The sequence below is a fragment of the Miniopterus natalensis genome, chromosome 1, assembly GCF_054644295.1.
Source record: "Miniopterus natalensis isolate mMinNat1 chromosome 1, mMinNat1.hap1, whole genome shotgun sequence".
Taxonomy (NCBI): domain Eukaryota; kingdom Metazoa; phylum Chordata; class Mammalia; order Chiroptera; family Miniopteridae; genus Miniopterus; species Miniopterus natalensis.
This window is the reverse complement of record NC_142081.1, coordinates 27,996,960-28,014,412: the sequence shown is the minus strand read 5'-3', so window position 1 is coordinate 28,014,412 and position 17,453 is coordinate 27,996,960. Positions and strand designations below refer to the sequence as shown.

Sequence of the window (17,453 nt, the reverse complement as noted above, 5' to 3'; positions counted from 1 at the left end):
TCAAGAAGTCTGGTCGTACAGCTCTAACTGTAGCTTAGCCCTTTTTGCTCTATTGATTGGTTCAGCAAATACTTATGGAGATTTTACCATGTGCCCGGGCACTACTGCTCCCCACAGAAGATTCTTTTGCTCAAATGTTTTCCCTTTTATTTTTTATCTTCTATCTCTTCTTCCTCACCCTCTTTCTTCCCCCTCCCCCCCTTGTCTTCCTGCGTTGGATCCTTCCAGAAGATGTTGCATCTTCACTGGCATTGGCAGAGCAGTATTTTTCCTGGAGTCCTTGGTTTTATTATTTTTAATACCTAGGTTCACATCAGTGCTGTAATACAATGTTTTACAGTCCAAATAAGTAACGGTGGCACTTTGGGGACCCCATATGTTGTATACTGCCTGGCACATGGCACACACTTGGTGGTGTCAGTTCCTGTTCCAAAGCATCATTCAGGCCCTTTCTGCACAGGGTTCACTGTTTCTGAGGGTTTCTTTAACGTCCTATAAAACCTCATCTGGGATGGGACTTGCTGGGAATGCAGTTTGTAAGCAAGGGAAGAAAGCAGTCTATTGTCAGACATGGTGACTTAAAGGTCATCTTAAAGGTTTTAGGCTCCCTCGTATCACCAAAAGCCACGTGGGTTTAAACACTTAATATTGATAGGAATAATAAACATGGTGGGGGTGGAGGTTTGTAAGCCAAAGACTATAAACAAAGCCCTGTATTTATAATACAATAAATAATGCAAATGTTTTTACCAGGCTGCACTTGGAGTGAATGGACCATCACCAATGCAAGAAATTCCTAAGTAGAAGTACAGTATGCCTTCGCTAAAAATTCAAATGTTACCAGTTGCTTTTTTCACTTGGTGATATATCTTAGAGATCTTACTACATCAGCAGTTTGAAATTGCATTGCTGCTGGCTGCTGATGAACTTGTTAAGGTCATGTAACTCCAACGCCTCTGCTCTTTACCATCACTCTGCCTTTCGGGGGCTCTTCCTGCCAGGTGGCACAGAAATGGGCATCCCGTTTGTGATAGATGTGAAGCTGTGCCCATTTCACATCCCTTCAGAAGGGAGGGATGGTAAAAGGTGGAAGGAGAGGGAAGAAATAAAGAAGTTAAGGCTGCCAAGCAATTATTGATGGCATGAGTTTTGTGGAATTGATTATTTAATCTGTGGTAACGAAGAGGTGTGATGAAGAGGAGGCATAAAGAACAAAAGATAACTGCTGGCTAATTGAAGACCTGGATTCAAAACCTACAGGGGAATTAGTGCTTGGGGTACATATGTATGTGTTGCCAGAGAAGGGCCAGTGCCTTTACCTTGAGACTGAGAGTCTTTGCAGATCATTGGCCTCCCTGTCGCCATTCCTACCCTTCTCTGGGCTGCTAATGCCTTCCCTCCCCCTATTCATAATATCACCGACAAACAGATTGCAGCCTCTCTGATCTGCACCTCAGAGGCTGTTGCGATGCACTGAAGATGTATATACTCTTAATTCAAAAGAGACGGTATTTATGTGCTGCCAAGTGAAGCAGATTACAGCAGAATTACTGTTGAGTTTGTGTTGGCTGGTGCAGCCCTAATTGTGCCCAGGAACACATCCAACCGCTGGAGCACTGGAGCCATGGGTTCATTTAATATGTTCCAGAGAAGAAGGGGTGGAGGCCTATTCCCAGATCTCTAAAATGTAAGAATTGTTACCAAAGACTTATGAACCATTTTTGGTAGCTTCAGGCCCAGGCTGTGGGTGGATAGGAACCAGGATGGGAGAAATGGTATGATCAGTAGAGATCAGATAAATATGTAAGCTATTTTATTGGCCTACTGTATCTGGTGATGTTAACAAGATAAGCTGTAGGTAGGATAATTTCTCATCAGATTGGAGAGAGATATTTATAGCCCATTTCTCATTATATAATGAAACGCTACTAATAGAATAACAGAGAATGATAAGGATAATAGCTTCCTAACTGTCACTTAAGTGAGTTCAGGGATGACAGATTTCTTTCACGCATGAGATACTGGATACGGTTTTTAAAACTAAAATACAGCATTGGGTTCTTGTCATATAGTAAAGGAAAACCACAGTCACAATGCAGTATTTTATTTATCATCCTATATCCATCAGTGTGTGTGTGTTATATAGAGGTTGGGGATGAGTTATTTGTAATATACCGTAAAGAAAGCTGCCCTCCAAATACAAAATCAGTTAACCTCTCACTTGAAACCAGCCCTTAGTTCCCTGTCACTAGTCTTTCTTACTTTTAAGAAAAGCAAGTGGAAAAGCCCGACACGTCATTAAGATGGCCTTTATTGTTTTAACCTGTCCCTTGTTTCATTTTCAACTATTTCCTAATAAGACAGCTGTGCTACCCTGTCTTCAACTAAATAAGCTCATCTTATTTTTGCCTGAAACTGTTGCAAACTCCCAGATGTACTAGATTTGAGAAACCCTGGATCTCAGTAGGTAATAGCCTCTCAGTTGGTTGAGTGGTATGGATTTCTTTGGGCTTGTTTAAAGTTCAAAACTATCAGCAGGGCTAGCAACCCATCTGGGGATATAAAGGACATTTTTACAGACTGGTGTTTGCTGAACAAACAAGTAGATACTGAATTATTATTTTTTATGTCTTTATTGATTTCAGAGAGACGAAGGGAGAGGGAGAGAGAGAGGTAGAAATATCAGTGATGAGAGAGTCATTGATCGGCTGCCTCCTGCACGCCCCCACCAGGGATGGAGCCCGCAACCCAGGCATGTGCCCTGACTGGGAACTGAACAGCGATCTCCTGGATCCTAGGTCAGCGCTCAACCGCTGAGCCACGCCCGGGCCCGGCAGAAATTGAATTCTTAATTACAACTAAACTAGATGCTTCTGGGTTTTCTTGTTTTATGGTTCTTGTCTCTTTTATCTGTGAATTTAAGACCTGACAACTAGGATTCAGCTTTGCTATTGTGTCCTAATAGTTCTTTCCTTAATAAGTCTCAGTGACAGCTATAGAATGTTACCAAAGTAAAATATATCCCTGGAAAAACATCCAAAAATGGATAACTGAGATTTACTCTCCTGAAGACCATGATCCTATTGAAGGAAGGAGGGAAGTACAGCTGCTGTTCAGCAGTTCTTCCCTCCTCCACCATTACAGGTTCTTCATTTGACTGATGTGCCTGGGAGGGACCGGAGGCGGCGGCAGGAATTGTGCATCCTTCAGGACCTCAGCTGGACTCCCAGGAATGCCCTTGTAAGTAATATTAAACCCAAAGCAAGTCGCCCTAAGCTCCCGCAGCAACACCTTTCATAGGTATTAATGAAAGCAATGTGCTATGTGTACAAATACATGCTTGTGGTGCTTTTCACTATGGCTAGCAGATTGTTTAAAGATTCAGAAAATAGCCCTGGCCAGTGTGGCTCAGTTGGTTGGGTGTCCTGCACATAAGGGTTGCCGGTTCTATTCCTGGTCAGAGCACATGCCTGGGGTTGCCTGCTGGATCCCCGGTGCCGGGGTTATAACGGGAATGCCTATCATTTAAAACCGGATTTTGCCTAGTTCGCGTGCCAGAAAATGTGCGGCTCCCGGCCCGCGTCCCCTCCGCACCGGCCGGCTCCCCCGGGGCGCCCTGCCCTCCGCTGAGTGCGGTCAGGAGGCGGGGTGCGCGCCCCGGCAGGAGCGGCGGGGCAGACCCCCCGGCGTGGTCCCGCGGAGCCCCGCGCCCAGCCCCCAGCCCCCAGCCCCCGCCGGCCCCGCCCCGCCCCGCGCCCTCGCCTCGCGCGCATTGGTGCCGCCGGCTGTCAGTCCCGCGCTGGGGAGGGGGCGCCGCGGGCTGCGGTCCTTCCGCGGAGGGCTGGCTGCTCGCGCGGGGTGCGACCGCGGCTGCCCGGCGGCCTGGGGGCCCCGCCCGGCGGACGCTCTCCGGTACTGGACAGCAGGGACCCCCACCCCGGCCAGGCGCCCCGGCACCATCGGTAAGTGAAGGAGGGCGAGGAGGTTGCGGGAGAAGAGGGTGCGGGTCCGCTGACCCTGCGCTGCGGAGTGGGCGGGAGGTGCCCCTGGACCCCCGGAATCTGCGCCCCCCGCCCCCGGGAGATGGCCGGTGTCAGAGCCGGGAAGGTCATTTGTCCGTGGGACTCTGCAGCCGGCGCGACCCTCCTGAGCTCTGCCCACCCCGAGCCTTCCCGCCCGTCCTGGAAGGTGGGCTGCGGTGGGCTGTCCCTTTGCCCTGCGTTTGAGGGAAACGGGGCTCGCGTCCCCGGCGCGTAACTGTGCGGGCGGCTGGAAGCGGGGCTCCGCTGCGCGCCCCGCGCGCGCCCGCCCGCGTCTCCCGCGCTCGGCTCTGCGCCCGGCTCGTCGGCCGCCTGCGGGAGCCTGCGGGAGCCTGCGGGAGCCTGCGGGAGCCTGCGGGAGCCTGCGGGAGCCTGCGGGAGCCTGCGGGAGCCTGCGGGAGCCGCTCGCCCGGCGCCTGCCCCCCTGCGCCCTCTGCCCAAGGGGAACGGGGAAGGGGGTTTCCCGTGGCTTCCGATTTGGGCTTTATCAGGAAACGACATCTGGGACTTTAAGATTTTTGAGGCGATAAAACTACACTTGCAGGTTGAGAGCGAATCATTTGCAGTCTAACATTCTGCAAAGTTTTCATGTCTACAGATTGCATTTTCCCCGTTGCAGTTAGGTTCCCGGCTGCGTATTTGTTTTATCCCTGCAGCGTGAGAGTGAGCTTCCCCAGCAGCCGTCCCTGTTGGTCTGAAACGATACATTCCTGCGCATGACCTAGTTTCGGCATCGCCGGCGGTTGTACATCCTCTCATCAGCAGAAGTTTTCAGGAGCTGCGAGCTCATAGAAGTGAGAAGACTTGAAGGAAGCTATAATCAGCTGCCCTTCTGGTACTTACGGGAGCATTATAGGAGGAGGGACTCTATGAAAACGGTCATATTTTAGTTCCATTATTGTGATAGGGTAACTGTCTTTCTGTCAGAGGCATGAAGTACGTAACACTCAACCTGAGGGGGTACTTAGATCATAAACTCATTTTCAGAGTTCCAGTTCCCTATGTGGTTTGTAGAATCCAGAACCCAAATAAACCTTCAACAGCGAAGGATTTACATAAAAACAGTCCAATGGCTGAGTCCCTTTGCTTATTTTAGGACATCCATCCGCTAAAATTCATAGGAATTTTGTGAGATGATCACCTCACATCTCTGTTCATTGGTCCCACATTCTGTGGATAAATTTTTAAATATACCTTTATATTTATACATAACTAACCAGTTTGCCAGTTGTACAGCTTATCATTTATACTTGGCTTTCTAGAACCAAAATAACATATAAGGAATTTCAAAAGTTTAATTTTAAAATAGGAAAAACTCAATCTAATCTTGATTCAGTTATGAGTTGATGGGCTACATAATGGTTACATAACCATTAAACATTGTTAAAATTTTTGACTAGCAAATCTAGTACAGATTAGCATCTTTACACAGTTCATTTTTCTGATGAAATTTTTTTTATTTAAAAGAATATTTTTAAAATATATATATATCTTTATTGATTTCAGAGAGAGGAGAGGAGAGAGGAAGAGAGAAATAGAAACATCAATGATGAGAGAGTCATTGATTGGCTGCCTCCTGCACACCCCCAACTAGGGATCAAGCCCACAACCCAGGCATGTGCCCTGACCTGGAATCGAACCCCGATCACATGGATCCTAGGTTGATGCTCAACCACTGAGCCACACCTGGCCGGGCTCTGATGAAATTCTTAAAGCCCAGTTTCAGAGCACGGGCTTCAGAAACAATCTTGGGTTGAATCTGAGCTCTGTTACCTACCAGCTGTGTAATCTCAGGCAAGTTGCTAAACGTCTCTGAGCCTGTTTCTTCATCTGTAGATGGCGATACCACCACCTACTCACTTTGTAACGTGGGGAGGATTAGAGATGTATGTAAAAGTGCTGAGCACTTCCTAATATACACAGAAGTTGCTCAGTAAATGTCAGCTATTACTATCATTTGCTCTTACTGACCTTCAACTATGTGCTCATTATGGAAAATGTTTGAACAGCAAATACTTAGGGGGAAAAAGTCAACATTATACAACTGAATTTAAGAGTGGAGAATGACAGTAATGTTAAGTTTCCCCAGCGTATGTATAGAAAGTAGCGCCTCCTTGATGGAACTTACATGTTTAGAATAGAGAAACCTTAGGTGTAATGGAAAGAACATTGTAGAATCAGAGTCTTTAGTTCTAGCTCTGGCTGTGACCTTACCTAACTATATGGCTTTCAACAGGCTAACTGCCCATTCTGGTGCTTGATTAATCTCAAATCATCTCTAAAATCCTTTGCAGCTTCAAAATCCTTTATTGCATGTAGTAAAAATTACACTAGCTTGCTGATCACCCTACCTTTCTTTGTTTCTTTGTTAACTTGCAATTCAGAGTCATAAACAAGTCATAAAGACAGCCCAACTAGCCGTGGCCAGTGTGGCTCAGTCGGTTGGAGTGCTGTCCCGTGCACCAAAGGGTCCCAGGTTCAATTCCCAGTCAGCATATACCAAGCTGTGGGTTCAGTCTCCAGTCTGGGCAACCTATTAATGTTTCTCTCACACATTGATGTTTCTCTCTCTCCCCCTCTCCCTTCCTCTCTCTCAAATCAATTTTTTTAAAAAGTTGACCCCAAGTTTTCTTTTAATCCTTACTTGAGGATATTTTTTCCATTGCTTTTCAGAGAGAGTGGAAGGGAAGAGACAGAGAAAGAGAGAGAGAGAGGGAGGGAGAGAGACTCATGTGAGAGAAACGTCGATGTGAGAGAGACACAGTGATGGGTTGCCTCCCGCATGTGCCCCAACCTGGGGCTGGGGATCGAGCCTGCAACTGAGGTCCATCCCCTTGGCCAGAATCAAACCCGGGACCCTTCAGTCCATGGGCCGACGCTCTAACCACTGAGAAAAACCAGCCAGGGCTAACCCAAATTTTTATTCTCCAGTCATTTTCAGTAAGTTATTAATACGGGAAACATGCCTAGTGGAATCATATGCATTCAACTGAAATTGTCTCTATAGAAAACAACAGGCTGATGGTGAAATAAAATAACACTCTCTCCTCTCTCATCAGGTTGATGTTTAAATAAAACAAAGTCTGTCAAGTAAAGGGCTTTCATGAAGAAATTAAAGAGAAATTGCAAGTAATAGAGAAACTAGGCATTTGCATACTGGAGAAACCACCTCAATCAACTATGTGGAATAAGACAAAAGGAGTGAATACATCTGGAAGAAATTTCCCCTAGTATGATGTTTTTGCCCAGCTTTTTGTCATAAACGGCTGCTGAGGAAGAGAGAATATAGTTTTGTAGAGAAAGAAAAAGTGTAATGTAAAAATGGAGATCCCAGTTTCTGAAATTCAAGTAGAAAGCAAGGATGAGAAGAGATCAGCCGTTAGTCCTCAGGGTGAGAGGCAGGAGGAGAAGGCACCGATGCTTTGCTTCAAGAGAAGAAAGAAATCAGCCAAAGCCACGAAGCCCAAGGCTGGCTCCGAAGCTGTCGATGTGGCCGGGAAGTGTCCTTCAGGAGCAGGAGCTTCTGATCAGCCGCAGCCCCCAGGGGGGGCCTGGGCCTCAATAAAACGCCTTGTAACACGCAGGAAACAGCCAGATTCTTCAAAGCAGCAAAAGCCCTTTGAGGCTAACGTGCAACCTGAAGTCAATGCCGAGGATGCTGATCTTTCTAAGAAAAAGGCAAAATCCAGATTTAGAATTCCCTGCATAAAATTCTCGAAAGGGGAGAAAAGACACAATCATTCCAGAATTATAGAAGATACAGACTGCAGCATCAAAGTTCAGGGAGAAGCTGAAAAGTTGGATACAAAAACTCCAACCCAATCCGATGACCAGGCAGCAAAGGCCAAGCTGACCCAGGATGTAAGTGGAGATGTCTCACAGGAAGAAGGTGATGAGGTCTGTGAACCAAACGTGAGCAACAGCAGAACTTCTCCTGGAGAGAACGTGATTTCAGTAGAACTTGGGTTAGATATGGGGCATTCTGCTGTTCAAACAGGAACTCTAATCCTTGAAAAAGACATTGAAACGGTTGAGGAAGAACAAAGTGTCCCACCCCAGCAAACAAGCCCACTTGAAACTTCAGAAACACAACACCAGCTACCAGGGGTTTCTGAGGCTCTCCCCTCACCTGCAACCGCGGATCAACAAATTGTGGAAGAAGCCAGAAACGACATCCCAGAAAGTGGACCAAATTCGAAAGACCAGGAAAGTGTAGAGATTGTAGCTGAAGAGATTAAGCCAAAAGATACTGACCTGAGCCAGGAATCAGATTTTAAAGAAATTAAAATCAGTGCAGAGAAACCCAAACCAGAAGAAAACAAAAGAATGGAACCCATTGCTATTATTATTACGGACACTGAAATTAGTGAATTTGACGTTACAAAATCTAAAAATGTCCCTAAGCCATTCTTAATGTCAGTTGAAAATGAGGAAGTCGGGGGTTTTGCTGAGTGTGGTTTTGAGGGTAGAACTTCAGAACAATATGAAACACTCTTAATACAAACAGCCTCTTCTCTTGTCAAGAATGCTATCCAGCTGTCTATAGAACAGCTGGTTAATGAAATGGCCTCTGATGACAATAAAATAAACAATCTTCTACAGTGACTCAATTTCCATATCATGGGAAGAAAAAAATTTAACGATGAATTATTTTACATATTTGTGGCATTTCTTATTCAGTAACAAGTAAGAGATTTTCAGGTGTGGAATTTAAATGTACACTCACAGCCCAGAAGTGCTGAAGAATTAATTAAGTTTCTGAAACCCTGCCTACCAGTAACATGCAGCCATTTCTGGATGGAGGAGGTCGGTACAGATCACAGTGCAAAGTGACATACAGGGAGTTGCTAAAATGGCCTGTGGAGATTGGGGTGCCTGAGGGGAGGAAGATGTATTTATTGAGCACTTACAATATGCCATCATCTCTTTCATGTCTGCTGATGTCGCAAAGCCTGGTTTCCTCTTGATAGTTCAACTCTGTGTATAGGTTAACATTGCATTCAGTTTTCAAAGCTTTTTGTTACAGTGCACATTTATGCTGTTTACAATGGTGACCAAGGTGAGCCTTTTTTTGGTGAATGTGTTATAGTTGTTACAGTCCTAAGCAGTAGTCTTATCTTAAAAAAATTGCTTTTTCCCAATTTCAGCAAAATATGCATAGTTGAATTAAACATGAGCGGTTTCTAGTCTTGCTCAAGTCCCTTACAAAAGCCATTCACAGATTACTTCAAACAGGCAAATAATTACCAAGTGCAAAGCTGTGGGGACAGGGAGTGCATTTTCCCTCTCCGTCCTTCTTCTGCCCCACACAGACTTGTATAAATCCATTTCTGCATGGGATCATCTGATGAAAAGGTAAAAACAAACAAAACAACAGCAACAACAAATGCAAAAAGAGTGGAATATTATTTTCCAGCCAGGAGAAGGCAAACTTCCCCAGTACAAGCCATCACAGAGCACAAGGACTCCTGTTGCAGGAGTACTTCTCCAGAGACCATACTCCTCAGAGTGGGAGAGCGGATTCAAAGCCAGCCTGGCAGGAAAAGTCCTAGGAAATCGTAATAATTTAGTAAAAAATATTATTCATCCTTGACCAAGAATGAGCCAAGTACAAGGTTGAATAGAAAGTTAAAAGTTACTGCTAATGCACATTTTAAATGTCAGTATTCTTTCATGGTGCCCATGCGTTCAGAGACACCCGTAAAAAAACATTTCACATGGACATTGAAAATTAAATTTTTCATCAGGGTTTGTTGTTTTTTTTCAATACAGCTAATCCCTTACCAAAAAAATGAACTTATAACAATGAGAAGGGCTTATCTGCATTTTACTCAGTTACTTAAGTCATTGATTTCATCAATGATTTGCCATACTTTTTGAAAAAGTGATTCTATTTCCACCTTTCTTCTGGCCGTGATACTATAATATATTTCCTCACCTCACAGGTTAGTCTTCGTATTGTAATAGTCCCCCGCTGTCTACACTGAGAGACGGTGTTACTTCGAAAGTAGATAAGTAATGAAGCGCTTGCACTAGAGTTGTATGTGTGATTTGTACATTCCTAGAAAAAAGAATGTCCTTTAGATGATTTTAAATGGTCTGGTGACTTCATGAAGTATTTATGGATTGCATATAGAAAGTATGTGTTAATTTGTCCAGTAGAATCTTTTTTTTTTTTCTGTAAGTACATATTGAGACCTCTGGCAGAAGAACCTAATCCGACTTTGAAACTGAACTAAATAATGGATATTATTAGCAAGATTCTTTACTGAATCGAAAAAGCATTCCTCAGATTTCCCTACCTTCATGCTTATAAACTTGGGATGGGGGGATCCACCCAAATCCTTCAATTTAGCAAGATGAAAAGTGTATCTTTCAAAACACATGACCCAATACACCAATTTCTTTTATTTGTACAACTTTTAAACATTTAAAAAAAAAAAAAGACAGCCAAATCATACTCCCTAAAAATACTCTTTTTAATTCACTATATGTGGTGCTAATGGACTTGGACAGCTACCAGCAAAATATCAAATATTTAAAAGTGAACAATTTAGACCTGATTAGAGTTGGTACATTTTACAGAGTTTTGAGGAATCCTGTCTTCATTTACTGCAAGGATGGCTCGAGCCAACATAACTTGCACTGCAAGTTTTTAATCTCTCATAGGTGAGCAAAAAGCACAGCGCTTATCAGTTATTGAAAATATTTTGAAAGGTTTAGGTGTATTTGGGAATTTTAAAAACATACTAGGGAAATATGTGTAATGAATTTTCTTTTTTAAGAAAGTAATATTTTATCTAGTCCTGTGTTTCCACACATCCCCCTCTGGTTTGATACATGTTTTTTATTAGAATGTATTATAATGGGTTGTTTTTGTAATGTATTTTTATTAGAATGTATTATAATGAATTGTTTTTATGATGAGTGTACTCGCATTCATTCTTAAGTGGTTTCTCCTCAATCTTCCCTACTGAAAATATCTGGTAAATTAAATAAGTAGGATTCCAGTTTGAGAAAGGAACACAGTCATTAAATTGGTTTCAATCTGACTATATCTTCCACACGGCCAAGTCCTACTATAGTGAATTCTAAGGTCATCCAGATCATTTTGCTGTTGTAGAAATAATTATAACTTAGAAACCTCTCTTAAAACTTTTTATTATAACAGTATTTTAAGCAATCTGATTTTATATGTAAGACATTAAATGAATATAAATAAATTCTTATTCAATTCACAATCCTTTAACAATATTAAAATGATCATTTAAAAGGCAATTTAATTACCGCACATGAATTTTCATTTAAATTTGCTGTGGTATAAATATTGCCTTTAGTGAACATTTATCAATTAGTGGGGATACGGTTTCTCTTCGAGCTCAGAAGTTTAGTAGGCTGGTTGGTTTATTGGACACTTAAGTTTTTTAGCATGTTATTTCCCCCTCCCCTTTTTTAAACTGATTTCAGAGAGAGGAAGGGGGAGAGAGAGAAACATCAATGATGAGAGAGTCATTGGTCGGCTACCTCCTGCACGCCCCCTACTGGGGGTCGAGCCTGAAACCCGGGCATGTGCCCCGACCGGGAATCGGACCATGATGTTCAACCACTGAGCCACACCAGCCCTCCCACCCTTTTAAGAATCAAGTATTATTCACTTTGCTCTACAACCCAGAGAATATGAAAAGCCTCCTCTCTTCTATGTAGCATTATTCACTTAACATTTTCCCAAAGTACTTCACAGGATATAAAAATAGTTCCATGATAACATTTAGATAAATGTAGCAGAAAACAAAAGAAATTTCAAGCAGAAATTGTGCTCCCTGCCACCTCCTCCACTTCAAAGACTGATAAGCAGGTGGCACGGATGGAGTTCTTCGGAAAAGCTGTCTGCATGACTTTCTTTCAAGGTAATCTGACAGCACAAAGCCTGTGATGATCTTAATTGGCCTACTATTTAGTGGAGTCTTGGAAACTCTGCTTTATTTCTGAGAGATTGTGTTTTTTCACCACTATGTGTGAATAGTCTTCCTGCTAAAGGCGTTTAAAGATATGGATCATAACAGGGCATGCGATTCTGAGTTAACTTCATAAATTTCTAACTTCAAGTTGCCTTATTTTTTATAGTTAAGAAATATTTTTTTCAGGATTAACAGCGGAATTTTTAAAATAATTGTTAAACTTCAGAATCCCATTGTTTGAAAAGATCCTTTTAACGTCAATCTTATTCAACTGTGTAAAGTCTTTCTAATTTCATCTGACACTTAATACATCAGGGGTTGACTTTTCTGCCCATCATTTAAGGTTTAGAATTCTTTACATTCAAATTCCTATGATGTTTTATTGTGTAACATGAAGTTTCTTATTTTACAGAATTCAAAATTTCAACAGAGTACATTTTATGGTACATTTTTGAAAAGAATTTTTGTAACAATCCTTATTTAGTTATAAAAAATTAACAGAAGGAAATGACATAAAATTTAGATGTCCTGATTAAATTCAGTTTGATTCAACATGTACTGGGTATAACCTATGTCAAACAGTCTGATAAAGGGGACAGGCTCCCTGCCCTCCAAGGGCTCAACCAAGGGAGCAGTGCCAAGGAGCACAGCGTCCCAAGTGCCGTGGGGGGGACAATAAAGAAAAAACAGTTTTGTCTGGTGAGGGAGGTGGTCACCTGAATACAGGGGCAGCTGGAAAGCATTCAGTTTCTAAATAGTTAGGTAGCATATTCATTCTGGTTTGTGAACAGGTGCAGAAAAATGCCTGCATAATGTTACATATTTATAGTAGTTCTTTGTCTGTAAAATGTTAAGTGAGTGAGCTGTTATCAAAGTCCCATTTTGTATTTCTTATTAAAACTAGTACTATATTACTGTGGATCAGATGCGAATATTCAAGTAATAATACTCTAAGAAAAAAAGGCTTCGACCTGAATTAATACATGTACTGACTATTAATACAGAATAAATGTTTTATCGGCTCATGTTTATTTTCCTTATTCAAAATTTTAAAGAGAAACGTGGTATATTACTTTCATTTCCTAAAACTGTAAAGATCACACTGACGAAACTACTGAGTTAACACTGCAGAAAAGTTCTGCTCTACTGACGGTGTGGGACAGAGTCCACAATGAATGACATGCCTAAGGCCACCTCCGGCAAAGAGGAACAAACCTAGACCTTGGATTCAATTTATTGGCCTGATTCCATGTAAAGGGCAATTCTGACTTTGATGCCTCCTATGAATTTGACAGAACCTCCCTTGTTTTCATCATTTCTTGCTTTACTTGTTGTTTCTACTTTACATTAAACTGAATTATTAATCTTTATGGTTTTCTAGATAACTAAGCAACCTTGATGTGAAAATGCTTATTCAGATGGTGTCTGTTAAGATGATTGTTTCCAAAGTTTTTAAGACACTGGTTTTATTCCCCTCATGTTGACAGCCCTGTTTTTCCTTAAGCACAGCCCAATAATAATAACTGTATGAAATAGTGTACTTTCCAATTTCTGGACCAATTTAAATCGATAGTGTCTTAAAAGTCCTAAAACTAAACCTTGTTCCAAAGCAAAATGTTTCATTAATGTACAACCACTGTACATAGGGTATTTATTTAATATTTCACATTTTGTAGAATTTTTAATTAAATCACATCTTTCTAATACAAAAGATACACTACCTTTTGCAAAACTTGTCCTCACAGACAATTCTAATTTTCTTCTTAGATCTACCTTTAATGCTGAAGTCGAGTCCCCAGGCCCTTTGTGGGTATCTCCTCCCCCCCCCCCTTCCTGAAAGCTTGAGATCTCCAGGGGTTAAGTTCCAGAGCTTAGGAAAGTGATTTTATGTGTGGTTGTACATGAGCACACTCCACACCCACAGAAAATCCTGAGCAACGCTGGGCACAGGCACCACGCACAAGGAAAACCTAGGTGAGGGGAGGAGGGCGCAGTGGCCCAAAGCCTGGAGAACTCCCACACGGAGCACTGTCTCTGTGAATTCCAACCTATCATGACAGCAAAGCATCGATGTCCAGCAGTTTCTGCACATTTGCAAGACAAGACACAACTCCCCACGACTCACTGGTGGCCAGACTCAAATAGGACTTTCGGTCTTATCTTGATCTTTATGACAGTGCAATTGTGGAGCAGGAATTAAACCTGTCGTCATAAACCCCAGGCCGCCTAGGAGATGCGGGGCACAGGGCGACACAAAAGCAGATGCAGTCATTTGTACACTTGTACTCAAACCTTTTATTCCCAAATCCCAAATCCCTACCCAAATCCCTCAAGGTCATTGGTACCTTGAGATCACAGGTCTGGTCAGTAGAGCTACAAGTAGGTCCCTGGACCACATCTGTGATCAATTAGTCACACAAATGCAGCTACAGGCATGCATGCCCAAATCAAATACCTGCCCGTGCGAGTTACAGTGAGGGTGTTTCATGCGGAAGAGTTATTTGCAGCATAAAAACTCAGACTGTCACTTCTCTTTACACAGGTCATCCCAAACCAGAGTATTTTCACCCTCCTGACCAGAGTGGTTAGGCCTGTCCTGTACTGCGTGCAAGGCTGTGGTCTGCCATACAGAATGCCATGCAGTTGGTCACTAAATTTAGGTGAAAAAAGTCAACCTGACTGCCTGATCTATTATTGAGATGTACCATGAACAGCTTTATCAATAATTTTATTAATTTCAGAGTGAATTTGCTTAGAATTATTTTTAGTTTTATGGATTGCCTGGTGAATGTGCTTTCTCTGACCTGTGAAAGATTGAATAGTGAATGATAATCATTATGGTTCATTAAGCTCTAAGGCTTTTTCATATTTACCTGGGTGATCTTAACTGTTTTTCCCATTAAGATATAATTTACATACATATAAAATCCACCCCTTTTAGTGCAGAGTTCTAAATTTTGACACAGTTGTGTCACCTAGGAAGTATTAATTTTTTTCGTTGTTCTTTATACACCCGTGTATTTTAATATCATTTCCTGGATGCATCAGCGAAAACTGCTCCTTGGTGCAGAAATTCAACGTAAGGGCTTTTTAAGTCCTGCACTTAAACCGGGATAAGGAAAGGAAGGGCTGCACTGCCCAACTCCGGGAGCAGCATTCCTTTGGTAGTGGTGCCCCCTAGCGTTTCTCGCACATGACGGGCTTGGCCATAACGTGGTGCTCTGAACACAGCCATCAGTTTGAGAGATCTGCAGAGACTGGTGTTAACAGTGAAACAGATGTTTAAAATAAAAAAAGAAGTCCTACATTTATATGCCTTTCCTTCCACATTTTAAAATATTGTAATAAAAAGGGGACAGGAACCACTGAGCTCATAGCACTGGACTTTGCACATGTGGAAGGACAATGTTGGGAAATGAGAACTGGTCCAGTAAAAGGACTTTTGAGCTCACTCCACTGGAGTCTTTGGTCTGCATTTTAAAACCTTTCCCTTACCTTTGCACAGGTTATGCCCATTTTCTGAAGAACTGCCATGGGTTCTTTAGATTTCCTCCCTACAAGGCACTTACCACAAAATGCCAGTTAACAAAAGTTTTAATACTTGCCTACATATGGTTTGGACTAAGTGCCATATTGCTTCCACTACAGAAAAATGTGACAGAGCTAAATTCACAAGATCTCATTACTCAAAGGCCTGTCTGGTCCACACAAATCTAAACTGGACTTTCCTGAAATTCAGTAATAACACAGACCAGACAAGGGGCAACTACAGCTGGCGAGAGCCTCCTTCTCAGGCTTCCTTCCTGCATGAGCCTCTCCCCCAGGTCCCAGGAGAGCAGGGACCAGTTCAGTTGTGCAGAGACTCCTCCTAGAGCACTGCTGTTCCTTCAGATTTCTGACATGAAAGGACACCTTTTAAAAAATATATGTTTTTGCCTGGCCGGGCGTGGCTCAGCAGTTGAGCATTGACCTGGGATCCAAGCAATCAGGGTTCGATTCCCGGTCGGGGCACATGCCTGGGTTGCGGGCTGCAGCCGATCAATGACTCTCTCATCATTGATATTTCTGTCTCTCTCTCTCCCTCTCCTTTCCTCTCTCTGAAATCAATAAAAATATATTAAAATATGTATATATATATGTTTTTATTGATTTCAGAGAGGAGAGAGAGAAACATCAATGAGAGAGAATCATCAATCAGCTGCCTCCTGCACGCCCCCTACTGGAGATTGAGCCTGCAACCCGGGCATGTGCCCTGGCCAGGAATCAAAGCCATGACCTTCAGGGTCCATGGGTCAATGCTCAACCACTGAGCCATGCCGCTGGGGGAGGACACCATTTTTTAAAAGCTTAATGGAAGATACTTTATTTTCATTACTTTGATACAATATCACCAAGTTGTTTTGATTAAAAAAAAGTTTCAACATTGTATAAACATTGGAAGAGAAATCTGAGAGGAAGTGGGTTCATTCTCCAAGTTGCCTAATCAACTGTAAACTAAATTTTAAAAAGCATTTGGTGATTGGGTACAAAGTCCTAGGATAATATTAAAAATAGTATTACAAGCACAAATGATGTGGGCGGGGGAAGAGGACAGTATACTCACTCGGAATTGGAAGGCAGGAGAGCTGAAGGCCAGAGAACTCTATTGAAGAGCGCCTGCCTCGGCTTACGTGGGAGAGTGGAACTGGTAGGAAGGAAGGGAAGCGATAAGAAACACCAGCTTGGAAAGTCAGTTACTGAGCCATAGTTGAAAAAGACAGTCAAATCCAGAAAATAATATACAGGCCAACCTCACAGGCTGTGGCTATGAGGGAAAAAACAATTGAGAGGCAGCCTTTTGGCTGGAACCACTACCTTTCAATAATTCACCAAAATGACTAACACAAAGGGAATGAAAGGCACCGCTGTATGTTCTCTAGGCCTTTTAGAAAACATGGAGTTGTTCCTCCGGCCACATACATGAAGAATCTGCAAGAAAGGTGATATTGTAGACATCAAGGGCATGGGCACTGTTCAAAAAGGAATGGCCCACAAATGTTCCCATGGCAAAACTGGAAGAGTCTACAATGTCACCCAGCCTGCGGTGGGCATTGTAAACAAGGACAAGATTTTGCCAAGGGAATTAATGTATGTTTTGAGTGTATTCAACACTCTAAGAGCCAAGATAGCTTCCTGAAACGTGTGAAGGAAAATGATCAGAAGGAAGCCAAAGAGAAAGGTACCTGGGCTGAACTGAAGCACCAGCCTGCTCCACCCAGGGAAGCACACTTTGTGAGAACCGATGGAAAGGAGCCTGAGCTGCGGGAACCCATTCCCTCTGAATTCATGGCATGATAAGTGTAAAAACAAACAAAAAACCTTCTGTACCATTAAAAAAAAGTCCCTGAATTCCTCGCGATCAGGCACACCACTAAAAACTGAGTTTGATGCCTGACTAGAAAAGCCAATGTGATTG

At 42.7% G+C, this 17,453-nt stretch overlaps 1 protein-coding gene across 3 annotated transcripts; it reads left to right on the top strand.

The window, feature by feature from the left end:
- Positions 1 to 3,887: 3,887 nt before the first annotated feature.
- Positions 3,888 to 13,023, top strand: AKAP5 (A-kinase anchoring protein 5). Of its 3 annotated transcripts, XM_087819954.1 has the most exons (3): positions 3,888 to 3,962; positions 4,697 to 4,875; positions 7,100 to 13,023. In XM_087819954.1, exon 3 carries the CDS (start codon positions 7,362 to 7,364, stop codon positions 8,643 to 8,645), a length of 1,284 nt encoding a protein of 427 aa, XP_087676080.1. In that variant the 5' UTR covers positions 3,888 to 3,962; positions 4,697 to 4,875; positions 7,100 to 7,361; the 3' UTR covers positions 8,646 to 13,023. The 3 variants fall into 3 exon arrangements, with proteins under 3 accessions (XP_087676080.1, XP_016079302.2, XP_016079301.2); XM_016223816.2 differs by lacking the exon at positions 3,888 to 3,962 and having other exon boundaries at positions 4,511 to 4,834; XM_016223815.2 differs by lacking the exon at positions 3,888 to 3,962 and having other exon boundaries at positions 4,511 to 4,875.
- The last annotated feature ends 4,430 nt before the right edge of the window (positions 13,024 to 17,453 follow it).

What these genes read in the sequence shown, in the direction of transcription:
- AKAP5 (XM_087819954.1), top strand. Translation starts at nt 7,362, where the DNA reads ATGGAGATCCCAGTTTCTGAAATTCAAGTAGAAAGCAAGGATGAGAAG.